Source organism: Podarcis erhardii, assembly GCF_964252035.2.
Source record: "Podarcis erhardii genome assembly, chromosome: 1".
Taxonomy (NCBI): domain Eukaryota; kingdom Metazoa; phylum Chordata; class Lepidosauria; order Squamata; family Lacertidae; genus Podarcis; species Podarcis erhardii.
The window spans coordinates 70,385,609-70,412,307 of NC_138497.1; the positions used below are offsets into that span (position 1 = coordinate 70,385,609).

General features: G+C 40.0%; 2 protein-coding genes across 9 annotated transcripts in view; both read left to right on the forward strand.

The window, feature by feature from the left end:
- The window catches only part of DENND5A (DENN domain containing 5A), a 66,406-nt gene extending 63,878 nt beyond the window's left edge, over window positions 1–2,528 (forward strand). For all 6 annotated transcript variants that reach the window (XM_081840158.1, XM_081840159.1, XM_081840161.1 and 3 more), the window contains one exon: window positions 220–2,528. In XM_081840158.1, the coding sequence (XP_081696284.1) occupies window positions 220–403 (184 nt within the window). In that variant the 3' untranslated portion in view covers window positions 404–2,528. The remainder of the gene's footprint in view (window positions 1–219) is intronic.
- Window positions 2,529–8,887: 6,359 nt separating this feature from the next.
- The window catches only part of SCUBE2 (signal peptide, CUB domain and EGF like domain containing 2), a 45,962-nt gene continuing 28,150 nt past the window's right edge, over window positions 8,888–26,699 (forward strand). For 2 of the 3 annotated variants that reach the window (XM_081840432.1, XM_081840431.1), the window contains exons 1-5: window positions 8,888–9,130; window positions 14,852–14,974; window positions 17,023–17,148; window positions 19,898–20,032; window positions 25,243–25,368. In XM_081840432.1, coding sequence (XP_081696558.1) covers window positions 9,001–9,130; window positions 14,852–14,974; window positions 17,023–17,148; window positions 19,898–20,032; window positions 25,243–25,368 — 640 coding nt within the window. In that variant the 5' untranslated portion in view covers window positions 8,888–9,000. The remainder of the gene's footprint in view (window positions 9,131–14,851; window positions 14,975–17,022; window positions 17,149–19,897; window positions 20,033–25,242; window positions 25,369–26,699) is intronic. The other variant, XM_081840430.1, reaches the window with a different exon arrangement.

Genomic DNA, 26,699 nt, shown 5'->3' on the forward strand with positions numbered 1-26,699 from the left:
GATATGAAGCAAATAAGAAATGATACTGAGCCAAAAGATTGACCTAGAGTTCAGTTTTTAAAAACTCACACCAGTTAAACCTAGTATTGTCAGTACTAACTGGTAGTGGTATTAAGAAGAATTGTGATACTAAAATACCAGGAAATGTGATAAGTTTCTTTTTTAAAGAATTAAAAAGATTTTATAACTTGTTTGAAATTTCAAAACATTCCCTTACAGAGATCACCTCTTGCACCATTGGATTGCCTTGCTGGCAGACTGCCCCATCACAGCTCAGATGTATGAGGATACAGCGCTCATAAAGTATCATACCCTAGTGAATTCCTTGATTCGTGTGTTGCAGACTTTGCAGGAGTTCAACATCACATTGGAGGCATCCCTCGTTAAAGGAATAGACATCTGATCCGTCTCTTGCTACAAGCACTGTAAAAAAGCAACAAGGAACAAACCATTATTAGTATGCAGAAATTCAATCGGCTAATACATTGCATCCAAACATTTACATCACTTGCTACAACTCTTCTGGAAAGAAGTTCAAAACAGAGAACGGAAATGTGGATGAAAGCTCTACGCCCAACGTGTAATAGGGATAATATAACCTATAAATCACTTTTAGAATTTATTTGCTGATTTGCTTTTACACACTTTCATGTGAAAGGGTTAAGATAATGAGTATTGTGCAGCTTATTTTAAAGCTGTATTATTTCTTTGCCATTGAAAATGGCACAGTGAGAAGCTATTGGCATTCTCTCAACTTGCCTTCAGACTGTATGTTGAAAAGTATAGTTCACACATTCCATTTCTGCTAAGGGTCATTCAGCAATTGAAAATCGAATAGTTTATTATAAACATTTTCATCATTGGCTTTTACGTGTTGGGTCACTGTTCTGCAAGAAAAACTAAAAGTTTAAATATTGTTTTTAATAGCCTTGAAGCACTGAATTCATTAGCAAATCCTTTTTTTTCTTTAATTTTTGTTGTCAGTATTATTTTGGCAGAGTTTTGAGGGGTGACTCATGCAGATGTGCAGAGATCAGTGATATTTTTCATATGGGTACGAAATTGCACAGAGAAAATTATAAATGTGTTTTTAACTGGCATTTATTTATTTAACTTTTCATCATGTTGTAATGTCTTTGTCTAAGAAAAGAATACTATATACAGTACTTAACAGGCTATATTACATGTCTGTTGTGTTTTCAATTTAGAACCTAATTAGAGTACAGCCCACCTAAATACAAGGCCAGAATAAGAGTGTCTGTTAGCAAAATGTCTTGGCATGAACCTGCCTTTCAATTTATTAGTCATTACTAATAAGTCCATTGATTTCAGTGGGTCTGCTCTGAGTATGAAATAGTTGGATACCACCATAAGTGATTATCCTAAGCCATGTGTACTCTATGTAATGGCTAACAGTCTAATCAAATACTAGATGTAACATTGACCTGGTTTGCATTTAACACTAAGCCAAACCATGACTTAGTGCAAAAGAGCAAACATTCAGGTTCCTGAAGTAAAGATTGCGCTGCAGCAATCCTCCCTCAGTGTTTGCAGCTAAAAGGGTTCAGCCATAAATTGGCTTTGTGTTACATCCAAACCCAAACTCATGGTTTGTCTTGTCCTTGATTTACCTCTTGGTTTGTCTGCAGCAGATAAACTATGGTTCAGGCATAACATTAAGTCAAACCATGGTCAAAGGCATAGGTTAAGCATCAGCAAGATTTGAGGAGTGTTGTGGCATAATATATATGCTCCAGAAAGCAAATGTTTGTTTGTTTGCACTAAGCCATGTTTTGGCTTGGCGTTATGTGCAAACTGGGCCAGTCTATAAATGTGTAAGGATCAGGTACAGCAGCAGTTGTTTCACAGCTTTGTCATCTTGCAATGCTAGCACTACCTTACAACAGCTTCACAAGCACATGTGCTGGTGCAAATACTTCAGGTTGGCTGTAAGTGAGAGCAGTATTACTGTGACCAATTTATGCTGCTACTCGATATAATGCTATGTTAAGGTTTCAAATCTTTCCCTTGGTAACCCAGTTCACAGGCAGAACATATGGAACATTTTTATTTGAAATGCTGAGCATTCGTGTGCTAATTTTTGTATATGTTAAAGGCTGGAGGTTTTGGATGCTTGTGAACACGGTGTAAAAATATTAGAATACCCTCATAATGTTCAGAATTTGTGGACTTTTTAAATAGTAAAATTCCAATTGGAAAAATCTAGTGAATGCCTAGAAGCAACTGTTCTTGTTAGAATTCTCAGCAAAAATCCCTAGGAGATGCATAATGAGCTAAGGAAACACTAAGATATACTATACAAGCATTAGGTCTCTGTATTAAGATTCAAGATTCTACAGGCCTTTGCTGTATACATGTCTGAAGTTAGCCTCTTTAACTTCTGATAAAGACGTTTTCAACTGTCAGTCTCCAACAAGTAGCATTATTCTTTATTTCCTACATCTTGTGGTCATTTTTATTCCAGTAACTTAAAAATATAGCACATGTATTAAATTTTACTATTTTTACTTTTCTTGTGTTTTATTTCGTTATTACTTTGAAAAGTTGCTATTATTGCTTCTGTACTTTGTTTCTAATTTGAATTGGTTGAACTTGAGAAAATCATACTGGAGACTGAAAAGGATGCAGCCCACATTATCACAACATACACGATGGATAAACATACTCATGCTGGTCTTGAGGTGCATGGCTCTACTGACATTAGTTCTGCAATAACAGAATGTTATTTTCTGTTATCTCACTTGAAAGTATATTACACAACTGCACAAAGAATCTGGAAAAATGAAAAAGCCTGTTGTTTTTCTGAAGACTTCCTTTTACAGAATAGTATTATGAAAAATTTGCATTGAACAGAATAACAGCATCATTTGTATTGGGTATCTACCCAAGATAAGACTTGCTTCTAATAGTAGATGAGACAGTTAACTACTTCACTGCAGAACTGAATAACAAAAGTATGTGTATAGACATCATGGTTAGCTATACGGACTTCTGGAGCAGTTAACCATCAGTGATAATATTCATGAACTGGAGATCAGAGGAGGTAGGTGGACACAAGCACTCAAACCTGCCCCCGTGTTCTCCAGTGAAGATGGCTAGGAATGCCCAAGAGCAGTGGAAGTCACTGAGAGCTCCTGGGTGGTACCACCCCAGCCAGTCTGATTTTTTTTAAAGCAGTACCTCCACCACCAATGCTTTCTCAGATGCCACCAGGAAATAAAGGGGGAGACTGGCTGACCATTGGGAAAGGTTTTGCTGCACAGTTCTGGAACTTCAAGACTCTTGTGATAGATCATTGCCAGGCAAGATATATCAAACAACTACAAAACAAATCTGTTTATTCAAGATAGCTGTAAATTTGAAGTTTTCAGATATGAAGCCCCATATGTCACTGTCCATCTACGGGTGATCGAAGTCCCGGCTGAGGACATTGGGACCAGGGGCAAGATGGCAGGGTGGGAGCAGGAACAGGAGTCCAGAAGCCAGGGGTCCGAGGGTCAGGAAGCAGGGAGTCACAAAGTCAAGGGTCCGAGGGTCGAGAAGCAAGGAGTCACAAAGTCAAGAAGCAAGGAGTCACGAAGTCGGGGGTCCAAGGGTCGAGAAGCAAGGAGTCTAAAAGCCGAGGTCTGAGGATCAGGAAGCGAAGCCAAATGCAGCAAGGCAGGAAATGTGTTGCTGTGGCCAAGAGCTGAAGGGAAATGCTGACCTTATATCCCTACCTGGCTCTTGCCACCAGGTGCAGTGAGTTACCAAGCGGCCTCACCTGTGCGGCCGTGCCTTGCCTCTCCAGAACAAACTTAAGAAGGCCCCAGTCCTGCGAAGCCCTACTGGTCACAGGGCCTGGCTCCTGCACGCACTTCTGACACCATGCTGCAGAGCAAACTGCTTTTAAAACTGATACAACTTTTCAAAAATTACATTCAGCTGCTCAAACAGAAAATTATGAATGTGGGAAAGTTATTTGTTTCAAATTTGGTGTACTGTATGTAGTTGCATTTTTAAATGTGAGTCGTAACAGATGTAGAATTGGCTCAAACATGGTTGTCCTCCCACAACTGCAAGCATGCCTAAGAGAAGTAAATGCAGTAGATGAGCTATTCTCTTTAATGCCCTCCCAATTCACAAATTCTGACAATGCAGTTGCTGTAGGCTGCAAAATCATTCCTGTCAAAACATAAAGGCTAACAAAATTCCTCTTCATAACTCTGTTTTTATCCAAGCACCTGCATAGATTTATATGAAAATGCAAAAACTGCTTTGTATTTAATTAGCAAGCCTTATCCCATAGTTAAAATGGGTTATTTTTATTTAACTTTAAGGTAGTGATGTTCAATTCTCTTTAATTAAAGAGCTTCTCTTTCATAGCTCATAAGCTTTTAAATCATATCAACATTTAAAATGCTTATGAACTCAGCTATATTTCTGCATTGCAAAGTAATTTTTAGGCTGTTTGTTAAGTCATTTTTAGACTATACTATGAACTCTAAGTCTATTGCTTTGTGTGTGTGTGTGTGAGAGAGAGAGAGAGAGAGAGAGAGAGACAGACAGACAGACAGACAGACAGACAGCGGGATCAACCTGGTTCGCACATCATGTTAATCCAAACCACAGCTTAGTGAAAATTCATGAGCACTTAGGCTCCTAAGGAGGAAAGTGGCTGCTTTGCTTTTCTCCAGTCATTTTGCTGCTGCACTGTGCTTAGCTAAGCCATGGCTTGGCCTGGTGTGTTGTGTGAACAAGGGTTGTGGTTTAGCTCTCTAGAGACTAAACAAGCTGAAATGAAGGTTTGTTCTTCGTTTCTGACTTATGGTTTATGTCAAAGAGCTAAATCACAAGCCCAAGTTCAGATGACACACTAAGCCAAGCCATGGCTTAGCTTAGCACAGTGCAGCAGCAAAACAACCAAGCAGTAGCAAAGTGGCAGTGATTTCCTCTCCATGCATATACCCTAGGTCATTGTTTGGCTTAGTGTGATGTGTGAACCAGGCCAGAGAGCAAAACAGGCAGACCATAATTGCTTTTGCCGATTAAGTTCTTAGCAAGAATGAATATATTTTGGAAGATTTCTGTTGCCATAGTTCAAGATGGAGAGTTGACAAATTAGCTGGAAATTGTTTATTTACTTCTCATGTTTGTAGTTTCTTTTATACCTAGAGATTGGTAGTTTATCTTCAAAATGCAGAATCAAGTTTAATAATGCTAATAATAATCTGTTTTAAAACTAGTCATTGTAGTTTATAGAACTAGAAAAGAAAATGCAGTATATTATTTTTCTAATTTTTCTATTTTTCGGGTTGTAAATCTAAACATATGTCCAGATGCAGCTTACTTTGCTGTACTACAATAAAGCTTTCTTCTGATAGGACCAACAGAATTAATCTACCGTGCCATCCTTGGCAGCTGTTTATTCTAATTAGGCTTTACAATCTGCTCTAATATTTTCACCTTGTGCTGGTTAGGATTGCTAGAAACATTGTTTTTCAAATGACATCAGTGTGCAGCATATGGAAACTGGTGTTTTAATACATTCTTACCTTAAGCAAAGAGCTACTTCACATAATTGTTGCTTTCCCTGCTCTAATAGCATTACAATAGGAACTAATTCATATTCAACATGCAAATGTTTAATAACAATATACAGTAATACTGTACTTGTATTTATCAAAGAAAATGTTCTAGCTAGATGGCGCTGTTGAACAGGTGCTTGTATAGATTCTGGGAATGTAAAGCACTTTGCAGTGTGACACCCCCCCCTCCCATGCTTATTTTGCCAGTATACTGGCATCTTCACACTTTGAACAAAACATCTCTCCCCATACCCGGGCAATGATTTTTTAATCCTGGTTCACGTAGATCCTACTTTGCCTTGTCTAAAAGAAGATGGTGTCTCATTTACCCTTTTCATAGCTGGAAGCGTGCTGAATGTTGTGTTGCAGTCTTAGAGCAATCAGTATCCTGCATTTTGCTAAGCAACAGCTATCTACCCAGCCTTCCTATAACTACTGAGGTCTGCTATGTTTTACCTCTCCTACTAGAATACTTTGCCTGTTGCTCACTACTTTCAACATTATCAAGTTCTCAATCCGTCCCATCTATGTGAATAGTGCTGCTGTTCTTGATTATGGAAATATGTGTCTTAGGAGGGGTGATCTGAATAAAAGCAGTGTACTGCAAGCACCATTTTCAGTGACACCCTATCCATGTAAACAAATTAGAGGTGACATTCTAGATAACAAGCTCATACAAACAACCTTGGAACCACTGGATTATGTAAACAAGTCTGGGTAGTTCTGAATCTTTCTCTCATCTGAGCTTGAAGAATTCTTAGAACTGCAGTTAAGGAAGAGGAAAAATATTACTAAGAAGAGAATGTGTTCCATTTTGTTTTGGTCACATTTGATTAAACATCCCCTGTGAGGTTTGAGAGTTGTGGAATGCTTTTAAGTGCTTTAGGCAACACAATAGAATAAATCTACTGTGAAATCTATGTGGACCATTTAAGATTTATGCATGAAGGGGGTCAGCCCTCTACTATGTTCATGGAAGTACATGTCCGATCATATACAGCAAAATATATGCACATCACACTGATTTACTATAAAGTTCATTGCTGCTGATTCCCTGCACTTTTTAATGCCATTATATCCAAGGGAAGAATGCTGGTACAAAGGTACTGTGTTGTCAGTTTATGGCCTCAGGGAAAAGTTGGATTAAAATAGCTAGTCAAAACTGATTAGCCTGTTTTGTTTTTTAACATTGGGTGCTTTAACTATAATGGTACAAACCTCTGGGTTTGCTCCACATCTGAGATAGCACAACAGAATTAGGAACCTAAGATATAATGGAAACATGAAAATACCATACAGAGAAAAGCTTTCAAACATGGAAGAAACAAAGCACAAGCATAAGGGAAATTATTATAGTTGTCTTTCACAAAACACCCAACAGGTTTAGGTCTCATCTGCACCATACATTTAAAGCAGTATCATACCATTTTAAATAGTCATCCCCTCAAGAATCCAGGGAATTGTAGTTTATTATGTATGCTGTGAGTTGTTAGAACCCTGTTCACATCATAGAGCTGCAGTTCTTTGGGTGGTTTAACAATCAATTCCTCTTCCTAGGAAACTCTGGGAAATGTAGCTTTGTAAGAATAAAATGGGAACTATATTTCTCACAGAAAATGTTTCTTTGATGATGTTTTGAAGGAAGGAAGAGGTTCTAAACGTAAGGGGCAGCGGGGGGGGGGGTGTCTTTTGAGGAAACAGGAAACCTTCAGATGAATGAGTGGCATTGCAGTTTAGGAGTGAAAGTCACAGGCAGGGATGTACCTGGCCAGTGAAGGGATTTAAGGAGGGTGTCCTGAGATTAGTGCAGTGAGAGAGATTAATTATTTTGGCAACGGAGTGTTGTATGGATGTGAGGGGACCAAGCTGAGATAGCAGCAGACCAAAGAGAATATTTCAGAAGCCTAGAGGGGGCCAGGCCATGAAGCAAAGTTCTTGCTGAGGGGACAGTGGCAAGCCAATGTTGTACATGACTTGGCTACTCGGTACAGTATGGGGGACAAAGGAGAGAGAAGAGTCTAAGGCTACGTGCCTGTTCAACAGGATGGATAGCAATTCAATGCATAAGGAAAGCAAGCTAGGCGAGGAGGGTTGGGGAGGAAAGAGAAGTTCATGTTGGATCTACTGAACTTGAAATGATGGTGCATGCAAGTAGAGCTATCAGAGGGCAGTTGGAGATGTGGGATTGAAATGAAGGGAACAAGTTGGTGAAGGGGAGAAGGGAGTGTCATCTGTGGCTAGATGGTACTGAAAGCTATGGGATTTGATGAGATCAACCAAGCTTAGCATGTAGACTGGAAAGGAGCAAAGGGGCAAGAGCAGATCCTTGAGGACCCCCAACAGAAAGAGGGAAAGCAAGGGGGTTTCTACCTATGGAAACACTTGAGAGAATGATTAGGTATGAGAAGAATCAGGAAAGAACATAATGCAGACACTTAGGGCATAAAGGCAGTAAAGCAGAAGAAAGTGATCAGCTGCCTCGAAGGCAGTGGGAACAGTAAGAAAAATGACGATAGAGAACATTTTAAGAGTTTGCATTGGGGAATTGTGAGGGCAATTTCAGTAAAATGCAGAGGGCAGAAAGCAGACTGTCTTGGATTCCAGTCTAAAGGAAGAAGCAACGTATTGTGCAAAGAGTAAGAAAGGGGAAGAAACAGGACAGGCCTTAGAGCAGACAGAACCAAGGCGCGGCCGTCCAGACGTTGTGGACAACTCCCTGGACTACAACCGCCATTATCTCTGACCACTGGCCACGATGGGAGAATCCAAAACCTCTGGAGAGCACCACATTGGCTACCCGTTCCTCAGGACTATCAATGGCAGACAACAGGCACCGAGAAATCCTAGAGCTGCGGTAATGCTTCTTGCCCAAGCAGATGCCAAACAAGGTGAGCTTCCGTTTATGGCGTCCTAAGTCAGCTACTGTATTTTGTTTTTCTCCGGCTGCAGTGGCGTGATTCCCCGCCTCCCGCCTTTTGCATGCCATTCACGTCGTAGGATAATACCCAACACCTGCCTTTTAAACGCATTTTAAAGTCCGGCCACCAGCTCAAAGTGGCTTGCATTGTGAGCCAGGCATGCACATGGAGGGGGGTGGTGTCGTTTTGTTCAGGTGCCCCAATACCAATATATAAAGTATCTGGCCACCTTTTCCCCACAGTCCGTACGCCCTTTCGCGTATGAGAGCGGGAAAGAGCAGAGGCAGCGGCGCCGGCGCTCCCACACCCGGCGCGTGCGCGCTGCCTCTCCTTCGCACGTGAGGGCAGGCCGACGCTCGGGGCGGGCCAGGCGCCTGCAGACGCCTCCCCTTGTGGACGCGCGCAGGGCCGGGCCCCAGGGGGCGGCAGCCGCACGAGCAACGGCGGCGGCGGCGGCAGCAGCAGCAGCAGCAACGACTGGCGCCGGCAGCTCGATGGGGTCCGGGCGCTGCTGCTGCTCTGTGGCGAAGGCGCTGCTGCTCTTCCTGCTGCTGCTGTCGCCGCCGCCGCTGTTCGACGCGCCCCCCCAAGGACAGGTCCGCGCAGCCGGGCTCCTCTTCCCCGGTTCGTATGCGCAGCAGGGTGCCATTCCCCCTTCTCCTCCCTGGTTGAAGGCGTCCGACGAGGCTGGCGCGGGTGGTTTGGGATGTGTGTGTGTGTGTGTTTGTAGGGCAGGGTTCCAAAAGGCTTTTTGGCTGCCGTGGGCAAAGCTGAGGGGAAGGGATGTTTCCCAAGGGCGCGCGCCCCTTCTGCGAATTCGACGCCCCGTCGGGAGTTTAAAAAAGTTTAAGCTCGTTTTGTCGACCCGCGCACGCACAGGCTTCGCGGGATAGTTGGGAAAGCCTAACTTCATCTCTGCATACGATGGGCATTATCGTTGGCCGCGCTCCACCACACAAACAACACGAGTTGTTCCGCTGGCTGCAGCAGCTGCTGCTGCTGCTGCTGCAAGAGCCTGTGCTGGTGTTTACAGTACACAGTCAGTTGCAGTCAAATTCCATTGATTTCTAACTTCCAGTAATTCAGGAGATTAGACCTGTCAGTTTGCTGCTGCTGCCACAAAATGCCTTGGCACGCTGGAGAAGTGGTGGTGGTGGTATGAGCTTTTGTATGTAGTAGGCTCATAGCTCTGATAAATGGGCTGCGTTCTTCCTAGAAAATTAAGCTCTTGGGGAGCAAGACAATAGTGTTTTTTTCCTTATATGCGGGTATAAAAGTTTACACATATTGTAACTTTTCTTAAGTTGTAGAGAAGGGCTCGTCCCATCTACCATTTGTTTTTTTAAAGCAATTGACTAAAATTAGTAGGAAAAGCTAAGGCTGCAATCCATAGTATACATGGTTACCTGAAAGAGCCCCATTGAATGCAGCGGGGAGGGGGCTTACTTTTGAGTACACATATACGGACTGTAGTGTTAATAGTACAGTGCACCCAAAGGTTTTCAGTTGCGGTACTTTTTAGAATTGAGTTCTCAGTGTGTGTTGCATAATGAATAATGCATAAAATACACTTGGTGTTGTACAAATAGATGTGATAACTTTTAACTGGGAAAAATTATTGGCTTTCATTGATTTGTAATGTGGGCTATGATATACAATTTTTGGCTTTATGGGAGAAATAGTTTGTCTTAATGTTTTCACCCTACTAGAAAGTAAGTATTGCTAAAACATATACCAAACAACTGAAAAAATGTAAAGATGTTGATATAGAATAATAAAATTTGATTAAATATTAAGTTTATTTTTTACACTGTTGCCACTACCATACTTAAATAAAGCCTGTTGTATTTTATTGAGTTTTTTTAAAAATTACTGTGAATAAACATATTTCATAGGAAAAAAGCATCACCAAGTAGGTAGAATAACTAGATTTACATTTGCTGCACTTTTATGAGGTATTTCATGCATTTTTTTGTAGTTGTTGCTTTTTAAGTAGACTTACATGGAAATATACTTTAATAGCTTATCTTTCAGATTTAAATGAAATTTGCATATTGCAAAAATATACCTTTTTCTGTGGTGATCATGGCCCATGATAGATACACTTAGTGATGGAAGTTGAAATAAAAAGTATTCTAGGGTATTGGTCAAGTTCTTTTTTGTACTTTATTTGCAGAGTAGTATCCTGAACACATTCACTTGAAAACACATTTGTGGATTTAAAGGAAAAACACTTTCAAGTAAATCCTGGTGACTTTAAAGTCAGTGTTTTGAGAATTGGAATGCCATTCATTGGAAGCTATGATGTGAATGTTTGCAGTTTGATATAAAATTGTTTTGCAGTTGGTGCATATGCTACATAAGTAGACTATATTGTTTCCTGCTAGTATTTCTGCTTTGTTTTCTTGCCTATCAATTTTATATAGATCCTTTTTTTTCTGTTTTGCTCCTGCTGCTAAGACGTTGGGACTCTTGTCAGTGATGGTTCTAGGGCAAATTCACCTGATCAAATTGTCATGATGCAAACTGAGTTCAATTCAGTGTGTGACGAGAACTGATCATTAATTTTCAGTTTGCAACTAAATGCATCCTTTGGGACACCAGCATCAATTATTTATTTTTTTAGCGGCTGAGTGACTGAATACTTGCAGTTTTCTAGCTACATCTAAGAGGATAGTTCTATTTGTTAATTTGGTTACACTTTTTGTGTTATTGCCTTCTAAATCTTCTCTTTTACCACAGTGATTTTAATTCTCCAACCCCCTTTTCTGTGATATTTATCTGCCCCCTGGATTGTTCCTTTTTCCTGCTAGTTACTACTTTGGCTAGGCCTTAACTACTCTCTGTTTTCACCACTTGTGACAATTTAGATCTATTTTAGCTTTTGAGGGACTCCTTAGTGTGTGTGACATCAGATTATAACTGCACAATCATACAGCACACTTATTGGCATGAAAATAGGAATAAGTGTAACTTGAAATATAGTGCATTCTCAGCATGCTTGCAAGAACAATGCTAATGAAGAACCTAGGGCATTACCAGACTTGTTCTGTACAAAACAAAAAAAGAGTGTGTGCCATTTATTTAAAAAAAGAGCAACTGTTTTACTTATTTATTTTATTAAATAGGCATTCAATAGAAATTCCCCCAGTGATCTATATTAAAACAGGCTTCCTCAACCTCGGCCCTCTAGATGTTTTGAGACTACAATTCCCACCATCCCTAACCACAGGTCCTGTTAGCTAGGGATCATGGGAGTTGTAGGCCAAAACATCTGGAGGGCCGAGGTTGAGGAAGCATGTATTAAAGGAAAATTGTGTGGGAGGAATTCAACATAGCCCCATGGCACTGGCAAATGTGCATCAGCGTAAGCATTTCAGCTTGCCAGATGGCGTGATCCCTCCTCTTGTGCCCTCACATGCTGTTCTGGAGGTTGTCTTAACCCTCGTAGCCAATTGTGGGGCACATGGAGAGAAGAGGGGAGAAGCCCATTATCACTAATGGTAGCCCTTGTTCGCACTTTTGCTAATGAAACTCATTAGCTGAATCCGGCTCTATATATTAAGCTACAGCTAAAGCAAATATAAGGGACGCGGGTGGCGCTTTGGGTTAAACCACAGAGCCTAGGACTTGCCGATCAGAGGTTGGCGGTTCGAATCCCCGTGACGGGGTGAGCTCCCGTTGCTTGGTCCCTGCTGCTGCCAACCTAGCAGTTCGAAAGCACGTCAAAGTGAAAGTAGATAAATACGGTAGGTACCGCTCCAGCGGGAAGGTAAACGGTGTCTGTGCGCTGCTCTGGTTCGCCAGAAGCAGCTTAGTCATGCTGGCCACATGACCTGGAAGCTGTACGCCAGCTCCCTCGGCCAATAAAGCGAGATGAACACTGCAACCCCAAAGTCAGCCACAACTGGACCTAATGTTCAGGGGTCCCTTTACTTTTAAAGCAAATATAGAAACATCAGTAGTGCTAAAATTAAGTATGAAAGGTGTGGGAGAAAAGATCTCTGTTTAGTACTAAAAATAAAACAAAGAAGTAGCCAGGCGGCCCTCTCTTGGGAGACCATTCTATGTGCAACCACTTTGAAGGGTTGTGAAGGCCTGGTGGCACAATAATAAATGTCTCCTAATAAGTAATTTTTTTGGATCAAAAAACAAATATTGCAAAGGTTTGGTGCCTTGCTAGGTATGTGTTATTTCTGTTTGGTACCCTTTTTTTTCCTTCCTGAAGTTTTCATGCATCCCAGAAATTTTCAGCATCCTACACACACACATTTCCATCCTTTCTTTGAGAATTGTGCATCTTCCTAGCTGTTGTGCTCTGAAATTCCTGCCTGGATCATTTAGCTGTGAACATCCTTTGTGAGTTGTTGTTTTTGGAAAGGTGACTGCTGACTATGTGCTTGAGTGATGCTTCTTACCAGATGAGACTTCTGGTTTTCAGTGCAAAAAGCTAATTTTGGAACAGTTTTAAAAAACACACACCATTGAATAAGCATCTGTTTAATGGAAAGTAAAAGTTTAATGTTTCTGTGGCCCTGACTTGCCTAAATGTTCATTTCTATAAAACACTATTTGTTAGTTTTTCTTTCCAATCACATTTTATGACAGTGATGTCACAGTAATAAAGTCGTATTTCTTCAGTAACTGGTTAGTATACTGCAGTTGAAATGTATTTACTTTTCAGGGCTCCCCCCCCCCCTTGGAAATCAGTACTCCTATCTCTGTAGGGAACTGTGCTATGTAGGGAACTGCTCACAAGCTATGAAAATATGGTAGGTAGCTTGAAAACCCTGCATGTGTTGACTGCCTGAATATGGCCAGCTGGTAATGTATCTACTATGAAACCACTGCTAGGTGTGGGGGGCTGAAGTTTTTTTCTATGCACCTGCTTTAATCTCATGCATATCAGTAAGTAAATGCACATTGACATCTGGGTTACATTCAGGAAACTTCATTTCTGGCCTAGCTCTTCCAGCTGGGTGAGGTCCACAAAGATGCCATTTTGCTAACCAGGGCCCTAGTCCAGCGAGCTAAATTTATGAACAACAAAATGTTAAATGATGTTCAACATAAGTAAGTGTAAAGTGATAATGCACACTGGGACAACAAATCATAGCCTCATGTAGACAAGGATTGGGTTTTAAATGTCTGACTAAACAGTGAAGAGTTATTGATGTCATGCTGAGTAGCTAAATGAAAATTGCAGTAGTGCGCAGCAGTGGTGAAAAGGCAAATTCATGCTAGGTATTACTAGGAAAGGGACAGAAAATAAAACTGCTGGTATTGTAACATATCTGTTGGTGCCACATTTGGAACACTGTAGAACGGACTAGCTGTCCATTCTCAAGAAATAGTATAGCCGGAAAATGTGCAGACCTGAGCTTCCAAAATGGGAATGTGATAGAGTCGCTTATCTATGAAGAAAGGCAAGAGCATTTGAAGCTTGTTTGTCTGGGGTGGGCGGTAGGGAGAAGTCAACTGAGGAGGACACGATGGAGGTTTAGTAATCCAAGCTGCTTCTGTTCACTTTGCTCTGACACAGAACAGCCAAGACATAAAAGGGCCTTGCAGTGGGAGTAGAAGGAGTTTACTATGGTCCAAATGAGTGCTGTTTTTTTCTGAAATTGTAGAGGCAAGTCGGCACTTCGCAAGTGGGTGGCTTGGATAGGGCTGCTGCCAGTGCCATACGAAGAACAGGCATGTTTCTGAAACAGTTGAGTGGGGAAAGGACACTTGCTAGGTACAATTAAAAGTGAGGACTTCTAGAAAAGTACCAGCTAGAGACTTGTGAGCAATTTCATTTCCTAGCTCCTTTTGCCCTACGTCTCTGTAGCGTAGTCAGCATCTCGAGTGGGGCAGCCAAACAAACGGTAGTTAAATAAGGCTGTTGGGTTCTGATCTAATGCCAACCCATGGTTAAAGCAAGCCACAATTTGTCAGCCAACAAACCATAACTTGCTGCTAGAAAGTAAACCATGGTTACTCATGGTTGGTACACACATTATCTAAACAAACCATGGCTTAGCAGTACATGTGAATGCCGCCATAGAGTGGTGTCTTTGCTAGTGCTAAATATTCCTGGCTGTGGTTGGCTCTGATCTCATTAAGACGGGAAAGGATTCGTGCAGAAGTACCTTCAAGCTGTTCTAGTATGATAAAAAGTTTTGTAAAAGTAACTGAGTCATTTGTATATTATGCTTTGTATTTAGCAGTTCTATATGAGAGGAAGATGCTACTGTAATAAGCAGAACCATCTTACAATCATAAGGTCACATTTTGTCTGTGAACTTCTGAGTGGGACACATCACTGCATGTATTTTTACTGTGTTGCATTTCTTTTCACAGATGTGGACGAATGTACCCAAGGGATTGATGACTGCCACCCAGATGCAATTTGTCAGAATACTCCAAAGTTGTACAAGTGTACATGTAAACCAGGTTACAGTGGAGAAGGAAAGACGTGTGAAGGTATGTATGTGCTTTGTAGTTTTACACTAAGTATGCTTAGTTCCCCTCTTTACTAGCTAAAGCTGAATAAACTATGCTGAAGAAGCAAATATATGTATGTTTGTACTTTAAGTTGCTGACTGCAGTTTAAACTTTTTCACAATGGGTACAGGAAGCACTGTCAACACCAGTCAGACAGCTGTGTAATGCAAATTGGTACATGATTATAATAACAACCAAAGACAGGTAAATCAGTTCAAAACATAATCCAATGAATAGCATAGTTGGATTAGATGAACAATGCAACACTTAAAATAACCATAAAACAATCTGTTAAAATATACAAATTAATAAGATGTAATAACTATACTAATACAATAGCAAGCAGCCATTGCATGGTAATTTTATACCAAATTGTACAAAAACTAACAAATTTTCATAGAGACTAAATTGAATTATATGCTCACAGTTCCTAGCAGCTTGATCATATAGTATAAAATGCATTGCAGTTAATAAATCCATACTATAATGTGTATAATAATTTGTAGAGGCTAAAAATTAAAGTGCATATATTTCAGAGCAGCTTGATCATATAATGTTTTTAGAAAACATACCCCCTTCTTCTGTCCTCACATGAAACTACTTTTATTTCAGTGAAAAGTGGCTTTGATCACCTCCTTCACTGTGGCCACTTGCCCCAGATTCCCATTAAATCCACCCAGTAGCCTTATACATAGAGATGTTTTCTTAAGGATTTGTTCAGGTTACTTTAAAAAGATAATATTCTTGTTCAAGCCTTGAGGGAATTGGGTAAGTTTAGCCTAGAAAAGAGGAGACTGAGAGAAAATACGATAGCCATCTTCAAATATCTAAACTGGGCTGTCACATGGAAGATGGAGCAAGCTTGTTTTCTCCTGCTCCAGAGGGTAGGACTCGAACCAATGGATTTAGGTTAAAAAAAAGGAGATTCTGACTAAACATTAGGAAGAACTTTCTGGCAGTAAGAGCTGCTCAACAGTGGAATGGACTTCATTGGGAGATAGAGGACTCTTTCGTTGGAGGTTTTTAAACAGAGGCTGGATATCCATCTGTCATGGATGCTTTAGTTGAGCTTCCTGTGTTGCAGAGGGTTAGACTACATGGCCCTTGAGATTCCTTTCAACTCTACAATTCTAAGTGATTAATGGTGATTTTAATTAGACAGGAAAATAATCCAATAAGGTTGGTTAGGTAGATAGAGGTAGTCCATGCTTAATAAGTAAATTGAGTCAAGAGTTCATTCAGGTTCCTTAAATACAAAGGAGGTGAATAAGGATTAATTAGTTAGTTTATTCAGAAATTCATTAAATGAAGAGCAAAGAATAAATCCAACATGGGTTAGTTTATAGAAAAGGTCATGAGCCAAAAAAATTAGTGTATGGCAATCAAAAGCTCATAAAGGTTCATTAACCGCCTGAGGGTGGTTCTATATTTTTGTTTAAAGTTTTTAAGGAGTTGATCATTTTGTAGAATTCATTCAATGAATGAATATAAGAAATCCACTTCTAACCATATAAGAAATTCACTGTATTAAGATTACACACATACACATATGTTCATACAAACATGAATATTTGAATCTGATGGTTTCATTTTTATCTTGCCTGTGCATGCTTTGCATGGAAACTTGCTTTGAGAAGAATTTGGTTTCCAGATTTTAGACTGATCCTGGGATTTCTACAATATCTTACTTGGGTGAAAGGGAGGGGAGGCAGGTGATTGCTACAGCAGAAGCCTGTAGTAACTTATTTTTTCTCCCTCTGTGCACCATATAATGGAGTGTGGTGCAGGACATTCCCAGGTGGATATGTAAAACTCTTAAAATAATATCAGAGCAGCACATAAAAAGGTTAATGCTTTATGTTACTGTTGAGAAATTGTCAATACTCTGTTGAACTTGCTTTATTTGAAAGGCAAATATGATCTAAGATAGCAGTAACTGCTAGCATTTATATAATATAGTCATGTCATGACCTGTCTACAGCAAACAAGCAGGCATCCATCATATTGACTTTTGCTTTATTTCTCAGACATTGATGAATGTGATAATGACTTCAATGGAGGCTGCGTGCACGAATGTTTCAACATTCCAGGCAATTATCGCTGCATGTGTTATGATGGCTTCATGTTGGCTCAGGATGGCCATAATTGTCTTGGTAAGGATTGTGCTACAATGAGTTCCAGCCTCAGTGCCGAATGCCACCTATATTTTCTTCTGAGCATGAAAAAATTTAAGATGGTTGAATAAAAGCAATGTTATCTTATTGAGAAAAATCTAAAAGGTGGTTTGGTCATTTGGAATTTTGCCATCTCTGAAATGGAGGTGCTACTGTTTGAATGCATATCTAGAAATATATGACAGAAAGGAACCAGAAGATCATTGTTTCCAAACCAAAGGCCTAAGCAATATGCTTCATGCACAGTTGACTCATTATTACAAAATGCTTGGGGAAAGTATTTGGGTTGTATTCAATGTAATACTGCTGCTAAGGTTTTGTCAGTGCAAAGATTTCTCCTTGCACCACAGAATGTTCTCCCCCTCTCTTCCCCCACAAATCTGTTCTGGTAGTTCCTCTAACCCTCTGGAAGAGCTTTTTGGGGACAGCACTGGGTGTGCTAAGCAAGACGGACATCACTTACACTAGTGCTAATCCTTGCTCTAGTGGCAAAAGTTAGTTGAATATTGCCCTGGAAAAGTATAATGGTCTCCTTTCTCTCCCCCACAATTCTGTACTTTTAAGAGTATGGCTCCTGGGTTCTTGTATGCAAAGGGTTGCAGAAAGATTTAAATGCACTGGAAGGTCATAGCCATTGTGCCTCCCACCCTGTTGACCCACCAGTCCACTTGTCCACATTCTTCTCCTGTCCACTGTTACAGCCCTATTTAAGAAGTGCTGCTGTCCTTGGTTGAAATTGATGTAGCTGTTGAAACCTGTCAGAAGAAAATGGTAGCAATACTCTTAGCAAGTATAAGACACAGCATATCACAAACACGCACATATACACACATGTGTTTTGTGTGCGAGAGGGAGGGATGCCTAATGTTTTGAATAATCACTCAAGACTTGGGAGGTCCAGAATATCTTATGAGCTTCTCTCTCTCCTATCCTCTCCCCACCTTCCCCCTAAGATTCAATTAATTCAATTAATTCAGTTTCTCTGGTCTTCTTCCTTACTTCCTAAGGATATTTTGAGGGAGAATGCATTACAGGATTGTTGCTACTTGTAATGACTCGCTGCTTGAAGTTGTTTCAGTGCCAGACCCTAAGGTTTGCCATAGAGTTTGCGGCCAACTACCTTGGAGACAGGTGTGTGGGAAGCTCAAGAGAAGATCGCCAGAGAGTCAAAAGGCAATGAGACTCTCCTAAAGCTGCGGGGGAGGGTTAGGTTCAGGGATCAGGGAAGCCAAAGGGAACACAGAATGAAAGAAAAAGAACATTTATCTACATAGAATCTTGCACAGATTTAGCTTCCTTTCCTGTAATTTATATTCCAGGGAAAACACGGTTTTCATTTTTAAAAGGAAAACAAGCCTTTATTCTTGTCGTTGTTTGTGGTTTGGTTTATTCTTTTCCTGGTTTGGAATATGGTTGGAAACATGCAGACAGGTCTTAAAAGCCTGCTTGTCTCTCTTCCCTCTTGGTTTCCATTACATTCTTTGACCTTTATTCAACAATTTCACTCTTCACTTCCCTGTTACCATTCCTCCTCTTTACGTACTCCCTCCCTGCTAACATATTCTCAAGCTCTACAAAAAAAGTACAGATATTAGGTTGACACTAAACTATATAGATATTGAGCATCCAAGTAAAATAAGCCTTTGCATGGTTTAGTGTTGCAGCATAATGCAGTCAGTCTTTTGAACCCTAATGGTTCCTTTTCACAGAAAGCTTACCAAACGTCAAGTGCATTTTTAACATTCAATCAGAATTTTATGTTATGAGACTACATGCAAATGTCAGAAATAATTCCATATTTTGGGTCTAGATAATATGTCGAACTAACACATAAAGAGTTGGAGCATTGCCTGACTTACCAGGGGCCAATCTAAGGATTTGCTTCTCCTTCCCACTCTTACCTGAAACGGATGTTTCAGACAATGAATGAGGAATTAAAAGTGAGAGTGAGAGATGTGGCAGTGCTGCTTAGAGAGAGAAGAGAAGACTTACTTTCAGAAGGTGAGAGGCAGCGGCATTTAGGTCATCACCCTCCATTCTGTCCTCAGAATATCCTCCCAGCCAATCCAACTATTGACTTGTATTGTGCAGGACTGAGTATCACAAAACTGCATTAAATTGCTTTTTTTTTTTTTTTTTTTTACGGAATCCCATATTTATCAGTTCATCAGATAATAGGGAGTCAAATGTTGCTCAAGTGGGTATTATGAAGTTGCCATTGGTCAGATGCTAGTACATTATTGTAAAAAGAAAAGCGGAATGAAGTGTAATGGAGTCCTAATGTAAGGAAGACCTGTGAACTGAATCTACAATTTAAGACTGCTTCCTTAAGTAGCAATAGTTTAAAACACTGAAAGCTGCTCAAATATTTTTATTTAAGTATGGTATTTTTTTTAAAGAGTTACATAAAAACGGCACATTAGGAAATGTTCATTAAGAGTATTTGATCATCATCACCATCATCATCATCATCATCATTATCATTATCATTATCATTATCATTATCATTATCATCACCACCATCATCATTATATTGATCAGGCCTGTAGTATTGAATTCTGTTGTGCCCATCCTACCAGTGAGGAGAAAGGGAGAATAAAGACAACTGGCCAACCTGTTGGGTGTTTTATTATCATCATGGCTTAATTGTCCTTTCCTATGTGGTTAGTACAGGCTGCTGTGTTGACCAATAACAGCTGGTACAAATCTGCTGCCTCTTATTTTTCAGATATGGATGAATGCTTGCTCAACAATGGAGGCTGTCAGCATATTTGTGTCAATACAGTAGGGAGCTACGAATGTATTTGCAATGATGGATTTTTCCTCAGTGATAACCAGCATACTTGTATTCACCGTTTAGAAGGTAAAGTCTCTTCCACCAAACAGAAAGGGTGCCCCACCCACCCTCCCTCACAAAGTATCCTGAATTGAGCCCTTTAGGTGGTTGGCTCAGTAATGATCTTTACTTGAGTGTGCTTCTGCATGTTGTTCCCATGAGTCACATGGTAACTTGGGTATGTTATATCTGAGTCTTTCAGCAAGTCATATTGGGCATGCTCAAAATTCAAGGGCTAATCCCAGCCTTTAAGATCTCTGGTTTACATGGGACGTAATATACGTAAACATCAACGACAGCAAAAAACACCAAAACCTGCCAGACTTACCTGCTTGGTGTTTTTTTGCACTCAAGTTTATGTTTAAACCAAGTTGCTTTTGCTGAATTGTGGAATAGAAGCTGCTGAAAGGCACTCCTGAGCAGCTACTGAAATAGTGAGAGGTCTCATATCCTTGCTGGTGGACATCTTTGTCCACCAGGGGCAGCTGAGGCTGCATTGCACAGTTACCGTACATGGTTGTTGAAATGCAAGCAATACCCACTATAGGTCAGTGACAAAATACACATTCTACCCCTTCATCCCACAAAGTACAAGCCATAACTGGCTATGTCCTACTGCCTTTGCATAGTGCCAGAGGGGACAGGGGGACTGACTGTGAGAAGTCTTCCTTTATACGGGAAATATCCTAGTGTAAAGAAGGGCTGAATCAATCCAGTGGTAGATAAGTGATTCTGCTTGATAGGCGAGGAAGAGGGTTTGCTTTCTCTTAAGCATGCCCATTGAAATGAAGAATGGAAGCAACAGAATACTGCCATTGTCCATTTCCATGAAGCTACATGACCTAAGCATTTGGCAAGGAGAGTTATTTAAAACTCCTAGTTTTAAGACCATGAGTAAATCCTCCACACAGAAATGAAACTGGATGCCTGATTAGAGGCTGCAGTGAACGAAAGTTTAATAGAGACCCTGGGGGCAATAACTTGAAAGTGGTAGTTTTAAATCAGGGAGTTTCCACTGTCTGTGGTTAGTCAGTAGGGCCCAACTGGGTTTAACACAGTGAAAATTTGTATAGGTTTGCAAAGTTGGCAAAGATAAATATAGAATGAAGCCATTCTTTAATAAACCAAAACATTTTTTTAAAAAGAGAACAAACTAGGAGGCCAGCCTTTATAGTGTTCAGTCTTCAACTAAAGTGTGTGTTGAGATAATACAACTAGAAGTATTTAAATGGCCAATGGAAGTACAGTAAATATAACATAGCTTGTGGAAAAGCAGAAACATGGACCAAAGGAAAATTCTGTGTATAGGTAAATGTGAAGTTGGTGAGAGTAGAAGACAGAGCAAAATAACTCAGATAAATTGTGGACATCACATGAACATCTATCCCCATGAATCATTGATTCACATTTTGAGTTGATCGAAGTTTGTCAGAAGTTAAACTGTTTTCAGGTCAGTGAATGGATTATTTTATTTGCAACCAAGGCCCCACCTTAACCTAATGTCTTGAATCTGGTTGCTGATACCCAGAAGAAATGGACTGAGACACAAGTTCTTCTACTTGATGTAAATAACTCAAACAGTGCTGAATTAGGCATTTTTGATGCCTTTTATCCTTTCCTAATCTTGGCATAGTTTGTGCTAGAATCCAGAGCATTTTGCTTTAAATTGTGTATCCATCACATAACAAGTTATCTGATTCTCATAGTACTTTCCAAATACATACTGTACATTTGAAATGCTGACGCTGCAGTCATCATCTCATTCAAGTTGATATCAGATCTATAAATTTAACTTACAGGTATTGATGCTGGTGTACAAAGCCCTGTACATCTTCAGACCCAAGCATGTGAAGGAGGGCCTCCCCAGTGCTCTTTGATCCATTCTGTAGCATCTGCAGGAGAAGTCCACAGAACAGTAGCACAGTCCCCCATTTCTGGAGCTTCCTTCTTATGGAGATTCAGTTGTCTCCTACACTGTTGACACTAAGACAGGCATAGGCAAACTCGGCCCTCCAGATGTTTTGGGACTGCAACTCCCATCATCCCTGACCACTGGTCCTGATAGCTAGGGATGATGGGAGTTGTAGTCCCAAAAACATCTGGAGGGCCAAGATTGAGGAAGCCTGCACTAAGATGTCAATCAATATGTATTTATTTTGCCAAGCTTTTGGTAGTTAGCTATATGAAATGGGTTTTCTGTGTGCTCTATTGCAGTGGTTGGTTTGTTGATGAATTTTACTTGTTTTAATGGTTTTTATGTTGCTTTTAACAGTTTTGTTACCTCCCCTAGACTCCATTAGGAGGAAGGACTGGATGGAAATACAATAAACAAACATTCTTTCATTTCTCTTTTTAAAATTGTTCATAAATAAAGATAGAAACACTTAATCAATGATTAAATAAGCTTTCAACTTCAGCAACTTAGTAGATTTTACATTTATTTTACATTTCAAATAAAGTGTGTTTAACTAGTCAGGCAAAGGGTATATAGTATGTTGTTATTTAATTGTAGTGTTTCGGAATGTGCTGCCCCCCCACTCAATAGCTTTCAGTAGAAGAGTGCAAGACAATGCCCCCCCTCCCCATGCAAAACTAAACAAGTCTCTATTCAGCATTTGAAGTGTTTGTTTGAGTTCAGTGAACTTTACCAAAGTACCTGCTTGAATGATGTCTCCATTGGTTTCTGAATGGCACAAAGAAGTTACACTGTTAGCAGAAATCTAAAGCTGTTAATTCTCTTAATGCTTCTTAAACACCTCTTAGCTAACAGACAGATCACATGGCGTGTTGAAGCTTCCAAATGCCACAAAACACTAGAGTTTAATAAGGCTAATTTGTGATCTTCTGGGATGCAAAGAGTTTGACTGACAGCATAATAGTGATTGCCAGTTTTCATGTGGATATTTTGTGTATTCTGAAGGGTTGGAGGCATCATTGTCTTGTTAGTTTTCTCACTCTGGGAAAGGAATCAAGAAGCCAGCAGAGCAGAATAATCAAAGCCCTTGTAGGCACTCTCCTTTGTTGTCCAAAGCTGCAGCTTTAGAAGGAGTCTATCTGTACCATAAATAGAGGTGTTAAGAAGACAGCATGCCTAATTAAAATGTTACAGAGCCTTCAGAGGCCATGTTGTCAGTTCACATTCGTCTTCTTGGAATAATAACGTGGCTGCAGAGCAGAGTTGGGTGAAATCCTGCGAGGAGCAATTCTGCAAATAAATCTGTATGCTTACCTCCAAGCCAAGGCCTTTCATGCCTGATTGACAATTGTTTCATCAGGGGTATGTGTGGACTACAGCAGGCATGTCCAAAGTCTGCCTCAGGGGGCCTAATCTGGCCTGCTGGTTGGTTTAATGCGGCCCCTGTGGCAGTTTATTTCCTGGGGTAAAATCCCAAAAAAATCTCAACAACTTGAATTCTTAAAGCTCAACACCATCAATCCTAAAAAAAGGTCTACAATTTCGGTTGGCCCTTTGGTCAGCCCCCATGGCCCTTCACTTCATCAAATCTGGCCCTCTTTGGAAGAAAATTGGACACCACTACAGCAACCATGAGGCAGTGTGGTTGTTAATGCACAAGTCACTGACATGTGGCCTTTTGGGATAGAGGATCTAGCAGAAATGCTGAAAAGGGGAAATATTCCCTGTGCCCCGCCCCCAATCTCAAGAATGGACGTTTTTACATCAAAAGCTCCTAAAAGAAAGGTTAAATGGGTAGTTTTTATTATGATTGTTATCACTGCTACTACTGCTATTACTACTACTACAATTTGTTACCTTCACCCCAAAGTCTTAGGACAAGTTAACAATTAAAATGCAACATTAATATTAAAACACTGCAGAAACCCTTGTAACGTGCAGGCAGTGAATGACGAACATGCAGGTATTCCTTGGCAGGTGAATAGATACGGAAAGGGTTTTCCGAGTGTAAAAAAGGGGAAAGTTGACCTGAATGGAACAAGAATTTTTTTATGGCTCTTGGCAGGGACCTTTTTTTAAAAGAAAGGGATAGGTTCTGATGGTTCTGAGGATGCTCTGCAGCCTGAAGGGATTTGGCCAGTAAAAGGGATTTGGCCAGTAAAACTGTCCGAGCATTTATTTAAAACCAGTAATGGCCTATTATTGCTACCTAGATTTATTTTTATACTAGCTAGTAAAATGTTAGTATAGTATAGGTTAATCCCATGGAAGCATAGGTTAATCACAGTACGATTCAGTATTTAAAACACCAAAGAGGGCTATAGATTGCTGCTAATTAGTGGCACACTGAATCAAGCCGAAAGAGGGTCTTTAAAACTGTTACCCAGGGAATGATTATTCATCGTTTAATTGACTTCAGGTTTTGGCAGCATGATTTTGGAAGACAATCCCTGTTGCCTCCAGGTAACTGAGTGTTAAGAGTGTGAACAGCTTGCAACTGTTGGAGACAAATTACAAAATGGTTTTATGAGGTGTCCGGAAAGGGCAAAGAAGTCAACTAATGGGACATTATTCATTGTCATCAAGAACACGTTGGTTTGTACTGAATTCTGGTCAGCCACTGCTATGTGAAGCATAGATACCTGAATCACAGGAAATTAAATTTAATACTTAGTAATGGTTCCATTAAAATAAATAATGTTTAATAGACACGTAAAACAAATTAGATCACAAAAAGGTTTAACTATTTTAAAACAATTTATTTAACCTCTCCCTTAGGACCATAGCTGGGTATGAGTCCCGGTGGGATATGGTTGCCCTGGTCAGCAATCTGGTTGCCGCTCTTTGAGCCGGTTGAAGTTCCTGAGCACTTTTCAAAGGCAGCCCCATTACAGTAATCCAAATGGGATGTAATCAAGGCATGTGTCACTGAGGCCAGTCAGACAACTCAAGGGACGGGATGAACTGGTGCACTAGCTTTAACTTCAGAGAGCTAGGCATTCATGCTCAGGGCTGAGTGCAGAAGCACACCCAAACTGCAAACTTGTGTCTTCAGGGGGAGTGTTACCTTGTGTTATCCAGCACAGCACAGAGAAAAATATTAAGTGGTGGTGTTGCATATTAAGGTTTTACAGTACTCTTGCTGTACAAATATTCAGAATTCTTTGTTTGAATAAGATAGATTGTTTCAAGGCCACCTGGTACTTATTTAAATAGTTCACATCTAGAATGTGTCACCTATTTAAACAGTTTTTGTCTAGAATGTGTCATCTGCATTTAAAGTCACAAAGAACACTGATGCATCCTCTTGTTGTTTTTGCAGAAGGTATGAGCTGTATGAATAAAAATCATGGCTGTGCCCATATCTGCAAAGAAGCACCGAAAGGAGGAGTGGCCTGCGAATGCAGACCTGGATTTGAACTGGCCAGAAACCAGAGAGGCTGCATTTGTATGCAACATTCTACACTTACTTACGGTTTCTCAAGGCGAACAAGTAGAATTATGGCATTCCTGTAGCTGTTAGTTAATGTGAGGCTTCGTTTGCAAGCATGACGCTATCTAAAATTCAGTTTGGTGGGATAAGGTATTAAACTGGTAGATATTCAAAATGCCACTGTACAAAAACATTTCAGAGATTGTGATGAAATGGCTCTTTTAATTAATAGTAATTCCTAGAACAGTATCTACTTTACAGCCAGGCTCACCCCAAGAGTGGCTGGGGAAACCCAGCCAGATGGGTGGGGTATAAATATATTATTATTATTATTATTATTATTATTATTATTATTATTATTATTATTATTATTATTACAAGACAGCAGCCTAGTTCTGCCTGTTGGGAATTCTTAAGCCCAGCCAACTCTCCCACCCCAAAGAACAACCTATAAGCAGATAAAGCTTATAGCCCACCTACTTCCTGGCTCCTAGGGAAACTGTGGGCTGTTCTCAGAGTGTTCTATGGTCTGTTACTGCAAAAATAGCAGAGCTCCTTGAGGCACTTTTAAAGGAAGAACAGATTTAAGGTGCATCCAATGAAGTTCTTTCTGCAGCAGACCATGGCACCAAAATTCTCATAGTCTTTAATGTACTGCAATATTTTATAACTTACAAAAAGTTAGTGTTGAGTTTTGACTAGCTCTTGATCAGAGCTACCTTCTGGCAATGGATTTTTGCCAAATATAAAATTAGGAGCTACCTGTGTTCAGCTTTGAATTCAGATACACTGTTTTTAAGGTGAACTCCTGATCAGATAATTAGTTGCCCATGCTGTTTAGCTGTGTTAAACTACTATTCTTGGATCAAATATTCCTAGAAATATCACCTACTGAATTATCGTGATAGTTGTTTTTCAGTGGTTCATCAATTATGAACCATTTAAATGAAATCAGTTCAAATGTAAGACTAGTATAATTAATTTAATTTCATTTAATTGATTTAAATTGCTTCATCAATTATGAACTATTTATATAAAAACAATATAAATGTAAGACTAGTAAAGTGTAATTAATTTAATTTTGTTAATTTAATTTAAATTGTTAAGTCAGTTAAAAGCAGGCATGTCAATGAGTGTTTAATTTGTTTGTTGCTCGTGGTTATAATTAACTTTGGTTTGGTAATTGTGTCAAAGTACATACACAACAGATGAAAATCTTGATAAAATAGTTCATAGGCAGGCATGCCAAATGCATGGAGGGCAAAGATATAATATTCAAGATACAGTCTCCCTGAGCTGCAGATTTCCATAGGCTTTGCAAACGCTTCTGAAGCTCAGTTTTATGT